Consider the following 8,788-nt stretch of genomic DNA (forward strand, 5'->3'; position numbering starts at 1 on the left):
AAATTTAAAAATTTGTCACACTTGGTGGCACCTGTAGTTCCAGCTATTCAGGAGGCTGAGGCAAGAGGATCACTTGAGCCCAGAAGGTTGAGGCTGCAGTGAGCCATGATCATGCCACTACACTGTAGCCTGGGTAGCAGAGCAAGACCCTGTCTCAAAAAAAAAAAAAAAAAAAAAAAAAATTGTCCTTGGATACATAAGGTTTTTAATTTTGATGAAGTCCAATTTATTTTTTCTTTGTGAAAAATATGACCTGTGCTGTGGTGTCATATCTAAGAATCCATTGCAAAATTACGTTTTTAGTTTATCTTGCTAGATATATCACAATTCTTTTTCAAAGCATCTAGGACAATTCTTGGTACATAAAAGACTCCTTCTTAAATCAATGTAAGAAAATATAGGCCGGGTGCAGTGGCTCACACCTGTAATCCCAGCACTTTGGGAGGCCAAGGCGGGTGTATCACCTGAGGTTAGGAGTTTGAGAACAGCCTGGCCAACATGGCAAAACCTTGTCTCTATGAAAAATACAAAAATTTAGCCAAGCATGATAGCAGGCACCTGTAATCCCAGCTGCTCAGCAGACTGAGGCAAGAGAATCGCTTGAACCCGGGAGGCAGAGGTTGCCGTGAACTGAGATCTTATCACTGCACTCTTACCTGGGCAACATGGTGAGACTCTATCTCAAAAAAAGATAAACCAGTTGTTTTATCATCACAAATGAACTGAATGCTACACAAATGTAGTGTGCTCAGAAATACCAGAAATCTATGGAAGTGAGACTACAGAGGCCCACTGTAGATAGACCTGACCTTACAAACAGGTGTTCTATTCTAAGAGAGATGTCAGTCTGGAAGATGTAAAATGATCCATAATGTTGGGTCGTTTGGAGGACAGATTGACAGGAGAGCCCAAGGAGGCTGTGTCTTTGTGCACACTTATTATATAGCTGAAACAAGCATAATTAACTCAGTTGAACAGAAGAGTAAGCTATCACTCCCCTGATGAAGAGCCTACAGTGGCTCCCGATCACTCAGGGAATCAGAGTGAAGGCCAAGCTAAGAAGTAGACTTAACCTTGGCCTTCAAGTCATCTGTCTGCTTTCACCTCTACACAGTTTGTGAGTGGGTGGGTACGTGGGTGGGTGGATGGATGGTCAGACATAGTAGTGTTGGGGAAAATGATTATAACAGATCAAATCTGCAGTGCAGATGTAGGCTTCATGAGCAATGACACAGTACTTATTGAACGAATGATGATTGAATACATTAGCAGATTAGGTAACAAAGTGTCCCTCTTGTCTCTTGGCCAAAAGGACCCCAGAGAGATGCCCAGGCAGCCCGAGAATTCATTCTGAAGATGTTCGTGGACCTGAACCCAGACAGTGACAAAATTATCTACTCCCACTTCACATGCGCGACAGACACCGAGAACATCCGCTTTGTCTTTGCTGCCGTCAAGGACACCATCCTCCAGTTGAACCTGAAGGAGTACAATCTGGTCTAATTGTGCCTCCTAGACACCCGCCCTGCCCTTCCCTGGTGGGCTATTGAAGATACACAAGAGGGACTGTATTTCTGTGGAAAACAATTTGCATAATACTAATTTATTGCCGTCCTGGACTCTGTGTGAGCGTGTCCACAGAGTTTGTAGTAAATATTATGATTTTATTTAAACTATTCAGAGGAAAAACAGAGGATGCTGAAGTACAGTCCCAGCACATTTCCTCTCTATCTTTTTTTTAGGCAAAACCTTGTGACTCAATGTATTTTAAATTCTCAGTCATGCACTCACAAAGATAAGACTTGTTTCTTTTCTCTCTTTCTCTCTTTTTCTTTTCTATGGAGCAAAACAAAGCTGATTTCCCTTTTTTCCCCCCCTAATTCATACTTCCCTCCTGATTTTTTTCCCAGGTTACAATGACCTTTATCCTAGTTCCATTCTTGGTCAAGTTTTTCTCTCAAATGATACGGTCAGGACACATCGTTCAATTTAAGCCATCATCAGCTTAATTTAAGTTTGTAGTTTTTGCTGAAGGATTATATGTATTAATACTATGGTTTTAAATGTGTTGCTCTGTATACACACACAGTTTCTTTTTTAATAGAATGTACTGTTTTGTCTCACTTTGGACTGGGACAATGGATGCCCATGTATCAGTAAGTGTCATTTCTTTTAGATGTTTACCTTCAGCCATAGCTTGATTGCTCAGAGAAATGTGCAGAAGGCAGGATCAAAGACACACAGGAGTCCTTTCTTTTGAAATGCCACGTGCCATTGTCTTTCCTCCCTTCTTTGCTTCTTTTTCTTTTTTTCACCCTCTCTTTCAATTGCAGATGCCAAAAAAGATGCCAACAGACACTACATTACCCTAATGGCTGCTACCCAGAACCTTTTTATAGGTTGTTCTTAATTTTTTTGTTGTTGTTTAAGCTTTTCCTTTCTTTTTTTTCCTTAGTGTTTGGGGGCCACAGTTTTAAAATGACTTTTATTATGGGTATGTGTTGCCAAAGCTGGCTTTTTTTCAAATACAATGAATAAGAACTTAAAAAATAAAAGCTGGTATCTTAAAATGTAAGAGAGTAAGACTGTGAAGCCTAAAATGACTGGCTGAGAATGAACCAGAAATGCCAATTGCCAAACAGTTGGTAACTGTAAATTTGATTCTCATGGTCCATTCTCTTATTTGTCCTTAAGATGACATTGTTAGTGTTCACGTCCCATGTTCCGTGTCCAAACCGACAATGTAAAAAGTATCCTGTGTGGTTTAACAGGAAATCTGTTTATGTCTCTTTATTTGAAAGCAGTTTTACTCTCAATGGTTCTTTAAGTTCAAATAAGTCTGCCAGGAACATTGGTTGATAGTATTATTCTGACACCTTTAATTTCCAAAATCTGAAGTTCCTGCTAGTTTACCACCTTCAAGATCTTGAACTGGTAACTGATTAGGTTGAACTTACAGAAGATTTGTGAACTTAACTCAAAAGTAACCTCTTAGTGTTCTATAGAACATGTATTTGTGTAACTGAACCTACTAGGAGAAATGTTTGGAATTCTATATGTGCAATTTTTCAACAAATACAAAAAAATACAGCACATGTATTGATGAGCTTCTGTCAAGCAGCTTGAGTTGAAATTTAAGAAAATAAATCACGATTGTTTAAAGCTGCTGGGACGTTAGAATTAGGCCATGATACTGGTCTCATTTTAACTAGTGGTATTTGGCACTAGTCTAAACTTCCATATAAATCACTCTTTTGGAACAACAAAAGGGGAGGGAGAAAACTAAACGGCCTGTTAGATGAGTACCAAAGCCACTAAACAGTAACGAAATCTTCTCATTCTTGATTCTCCCAGCCTCAAACAACACAGGTTACTTTTTTTTTCCCTTGCTCAGAAAGCACCTGTAATGTAACAAGCAGACTGCCTGTAGGTATAGTGCAATTACAAATGCTCTAATCATTGTACATACATCTCTCTTGATATTGCAGCATCCATACCGGCTTTGTAATCATTAATTTTTTGGCAGATTGAATGTGCTGTATTGATATGTATCTATGTAATTGTATTGTATGTCTATAGCTAATTCACATTTTGAATAATGTTATTTTATTTACTTTTTTAAGAGAGGAGAATGTAAATTTGTCAGTTTATTTCTGACTAGGGATATTTTCTTTCCATTTAGAAAAGAAGAAAAAAAAAAAAACTTACTGTCGTACAGAGCGGTACTAGCGTCGTGCTGTATAAAATCATTTGCACATTCCTGAGTAGAGGTATACTGATTATAAGACCCAAAGGTAATTTCATAGCAAAATACATAAAATCAGTCAGAGCTTTTATACAAACATGGAAACCAACTTTGTAGAACTTTTGCCATTTGATCTAGGATTGGAATATGAGCTTTTATACAATTCATATTCTTATTTGGCAAATGCACAGTTTCGTATTACCTCTCTGATGGCCTTTACTAGAAAGGCAGTTTTAGAAGCTATTGTCATCCACTAAGGAAATGTTTTAACAGCTGGAGACCACTGCTTGCCTGAAAGGGCGTTCTTAAATTTGGTGCAGCAAAAAAAAAAAAAAGTAAAAACAACAACATTTGAAGGCCTACAGTGTGTATAGAGAAAACCTCATCACAAGATCATAAGTGTTACAGTTTTAGGGAATCAAGATATTCTATTTAATAGAGCTATAGTAGATGTAGTCAATTAAACCTGATCTCAAAGCTTGAAGAAGCTGAGCAAAACAGGGAAAGATTGTTATATTTGTCTTTATGAAATTGGGATGGAATTTGCTATGCAGAATTGAGGTTTGTGGCTTCACTGTTCCTGTAGGGTGCATGACAAGATCCCTTCTCTTGAGAAAGGAAAAAATTGATCACCCTAGCAGCAGTGATGCATAGAAACCTAATTTTAGCCACACTAGTCAATCGAAGCTAAAGGATTTTCTTTTTTGTTTCTTTGGGGTTTTATTGAAGGGGCTAAGGGCGGGATGGGATTCTTTTCAGTTTTGTATAAAACAAAGTTTACTCATGCTTTATATTATATTGTGATTGCAAGCGTTATAAGCGTGTGCCACTGGCCTCCTATTGTTGATGCTTAGGTAATGGAGGCCTGTGGTGAGTTTTATGGTGACTTGGGCATGTCTTATTCAAAAACGTAAAACACAGAAACCTTTCTTCAGCATACCAAGGCAAGCAGCCATTTCATGACTCACTTAGCACATTGCAGTGTACCAGTTTACAGATGATTTTTCCCTTTTTGCGTGACATGGCAGTTCCAACCCCCAGAGAATTCCTTATTTGTAAATTGGAAGTTTCTACTATGCCTTACAGAGCTTAAATTCAGAAGTTTGTGCCTCATATCTGAAACAAAGGGAAATAACACACGTATTCAAAAGTAAATAAATCTCCTAGAAGTTTTTGTTTTTAATATTTCCATATAAAGAGCTCTGTTGAATGTCATGAATAGACTGGAAAAAAAAATCTTAGGAACCTGCATATGTTGTTTACTAGCAGATGACAACTACAAAAGGAATTTGAAGAACATGTGAAACTTGTATTTTTTTTTTTTTTTTTTGGTAGATTAACTAGCAGGTCTATTTTAAAAAGGTAATTCAGCTAAAGGGCAATTTACTTTTTTGTACTTCAGACTATCTTGATTGTCAAAGTGTACGAACTGTAATTTTAAAATTTATACTGCCACATGATTGTAAATTTTAGTTGTCTTAAGTTAGGAATTGGTGAAAAGCTATTTATGCTGGATTTGGGTCAAAATGACTTATTTGCAAAAAAAATAAATAATGGGAAGAAAGGGCTGTATAATGAAATACTGCAAGACTCACCTATTGGTTGGAAATTTCCCTCAAATCACCTACCGATTACCCTTGATTTCCCTTTGTTTTCAGTTTCTCAAAACGAATGAAATGAAATATAGCAGAATGTTAACCCATATAAAAATAAAGTGTACCCAAATATTGTAATGTATATTGCTGCTCTTCTTCAAATTAAATAAGGGTTTAAAACCACTTAATTGGTAATCAACATCTCAATTGATACAAATAAGGTGTGCTTGGTATACATTAATATTTTCTTCCAAAGATACGTCTTTGGTCAGAAACACAAAAAAATAAAACTAGTAACATAGTATGTTTATCTATCTCTACATATTTCCAGCATATGTAGCGCTAATAGATCTGTCCTGGTAACTGTGTCTTTGGGATTTCATTTTGATGCCATCAAATTAGGAGAAGAAATGGCTTAGTTGTGTATGATTAGCTAGAGATTTTTGGAGCCAGACACCTGCTGTTTATTAGATAACTTAGTACAGAGTCTAAACTTGTCATTTGTTTTTCTCACAGAATAGCCATTTCCTGCTGTCTTCCCAATGACCACTGCCCTTTCAATAACACTCTTGCCTCTAGAATCATATGTTGAAAGTATGAATACACACCTAGCACATAGTAGGTGCTCAAATATTAATTTCCTCCTTGCCTTCCTTATCTACCCTGTGTCCTCCTTTTCCCCGTATGATTCCAACCCAATAGCAAAGGACATTTACATGTTATGAAAACATCTATTGGGTAAAATCAGATCTTGGATAAAGAAATTCTGACTTTTATATAAGCTGTTGGTAAACAGAAAAAACAGGAAGGTATTCGTCGGTAGAACATTTTTAAGTTCAGGAAAGAAAGCTGGAATAATACTATGTAACTTTGTCCAGGTTACTTTTGACTGAAACACGTTTTTGGTGGATTTCTTTTCCTCAAAGAACTCTCTAAATGCAACTCCTTGCTGGATTCCTCACCCATCATCCTGTTGGAAACCCTTACTAGACCTATGTATTTAGGGAGTTTTGTCAGAAAACATTTTTAACTTGCAGTATTTAAAAGAATATTTACTGTTCCTAAAATGTCATTCAAATGCATGTATTGTCTATTGTTTGGGGATGGGAACTAGTTTTGCAAAAAACACCTAATGTTGTATAATAATGCCCCAATGATCTTGCTGGTTAAAAATACAGTATTTTTGGCCATAATTTTGTACTATAGTATTCTTCATTGTTGAGTTTTGCTTCCGTTGAAGTTGCCCAAGCCCCTCTCAGAATGTTTTGTATTAGCAGGAGTATTGAAATACATCTTTCCTTCCTTAACACACCTTTTTGTGCACACTGCATTTTCCAAAATAAACAAGTTTAATGGTTTCAAAAAAAACAAAAAACAAAACACCAAAAAACCTTTTTCCTTCTGTGTATAATCAGAAATATCAGCCTCCTGTAGTGGAAATACACATATTGGTAGCATTTATCAAATTTGCTCTTTTAAAAAACTTGCCTTAATTTGGGTTATAATTAATGGTTAAAAAATGTAAATAAGTGTCCAATAAAGACTTGAAAGGAGCCAGCAATCTTCAACCTGAGGCAGTCTTCTAATCAGTAAGAAGAATCCACACGTCTGCCCCGGTTTGCTGGGCAGCACACTGGACAGGCCGATGCCTGGCTTAGGAGTTTTGCCCATTTGAACACTGGCGGTGATATAGGTAGACTCCACATGGGAAAAATGGCCTGTCCCAGGTGTCCTCTGTGACTTTCAGAAACACCCATCTAGGGTTTCGAGGTCAGCTATTCTAGGAGTATTATTAAGTGGAGGTGATGGTGGCAAGTGGCTTTCTGGAAAATAGGTACTTCTGTGGGGATTTCACAGCAAAAGCAAAACCTGTTACTGTTACTTGTGATTAAGCTATTCCAACTGGCAGCCAGCCCTTGCCTGTGGATTTTTGTTTGTCAGAATATGTCCCCTCTAAATGCTTAAGAGATGAGAGTGTCATTTTTGCTTAAAGGCCTTCAGCTCTCCTTGTGGGATTTAGAGACCATTTCCAGTAGATGGTGTCCTCTCTCTCCGTCTTACTGTTCAAGGAATGGCGTGGCACTGACTGTCATCTAGCACAGGCCTGGAGCAATGGTTCCCACACCCTAGTTCTGCAGAGACACTGGAGTGTTAAGCTACACAGGAGCGCTCCCCTCTCTTTGGCCTTCTAACCTGAGTTTGACCCGTTTAGGACCAGGATCTATTTGTACCATCATTCATCTTGTACCAAAGACCCCCACCCAGAGGAAAAGACACAAACTCACTGAACATTCATTGGGCCAAATATTTTAACTTGACTTTTTGGCTCATAGAGCAAACCCACGCCATCAGATTGTTTTCTGTCCTGTCTTTCTGGAAACGATAAAATAGTTGGCTTGAAAGCTTCTCTGCTTTATTCCCCATCTTTCCTGCCTTCTCCCATTTTTCTCTCCCGTTGTGATACCTAGTCCTGCCTCTTGAGAGACAAACCATAGCAAAAAGGTGAAACTTGATGCTAAGGAACAACCAGGTACACTGGATAATGTGTGCAGAGCAATTTCAGATGGTAAACTAGCCAGTTTCTTGCTTTTTTGTCTAATTTCAAGTGATTATCATACTCATGAGTTTCTCCATATTTAAAGCCCTTATTGAAATTCGATCATGGGTGGAGAGTGAAAGGCAATGGTTAGGAGTGGCTTTCTGGCTGATTCGTTTTAAATTATGCAATATCATTCTTTCTGTTGTTGTTTCATTGCCATGGCTAACTAAAACATGGATCCAGCTATTACAAGGAGCTATATACCCAGTCTGTTTTAAGGGAGTCCCATAGGTTCCTGCAAAACAAGACCCTGGTTATAAAATGTAGGTCTCTTTAAAATCTAAGATGCATAGAGAGTACTGAAAAGATTATTTTCCCTTTGAATTCTTATGCCTCAAGACTATCGAAATTTAATCTCTGTTGATTTTTCTCTCTTCCTGTTTTCCTCAAGAATGCAAAGGCCAGAATATTTTTCTGTCTCATAAGCCTGTGGATGAAATAAGGCAATTTACCCTTTTTAATTAAGAGTAATCATACTGTACCATACTAAGAGAGAGCTGGAAAGCAGGGCTCCCAGGGTTCAGCCCTTTTGTAGCCCGAGAGGAGAAGTTTTTGCAGCTCAGGAGACTAGGCCTGTCCCATAGAGACAGACTGCTTACAAGGCCCTGGGGACTCTCCATCTGTTTCCAGTTTGCTCCGTATCCTTATATGTTGGGTCTTAAAAGCATCTTAAAAGGACTGGGAAGAGACAAGATCTGCAAATGGATTCCACACCATGTCCAGCTGCCAGGACGCTAATGTAGCTGCTGCTAAGACTGTCTGCCCTGAGGCAGACCTCACCTAGGAGGGCATATCTGTTAGGAATCCTGGCACTACCTGCCAACATACTGTCCAGTCAGGGCACCAGCC

General features: G+C 38.2%; 1 protein-coding gene across 1 annotated transcript in view; it reads left to right on the forward strand.

Moving 5' to 3' along the window:
• Window positions 1-6,533, forward strand: part of GNAQ (guanine nucleotide binding protein (G protein), q polypeptide) — a 324,241-nt gene extending 317,708 nt beyond the window's left edge. The window contains exon 7 of the mRNA XM_011954639.1: window positions 1,313-6,533. Within this exon, the coding sequence (XP_011810029.1) occupies window positions 1,313-1,503 (191 nt within the window). The 3' untranslated portion in view covers window positions 1,504-6,533. The remainder of the gene's footprint in view (window positions 1-1,312) is intronic.
• The last annotated feature ends 2,255 nt before the right edge of the window (window positions 6,534-8,788 follow it).

The sequence above is a fragment of the Colobus angolensis genome, unplaced genomic scaffold (assembly GCF_000951035.1).
Source record: "Colobus angolensis palliatus isolate OR3802 unplaced genomic scaffold, Cang.pa_1.0 Scaffold388, whole genome shotgun sequence".
In the NCBI taxonomy this organism is placed as follows: Eukaryota; Metazoa; Chordata; class Mammalia; order Primates; family Cercopithecidae; genus Colobus; species Colobus angolensis.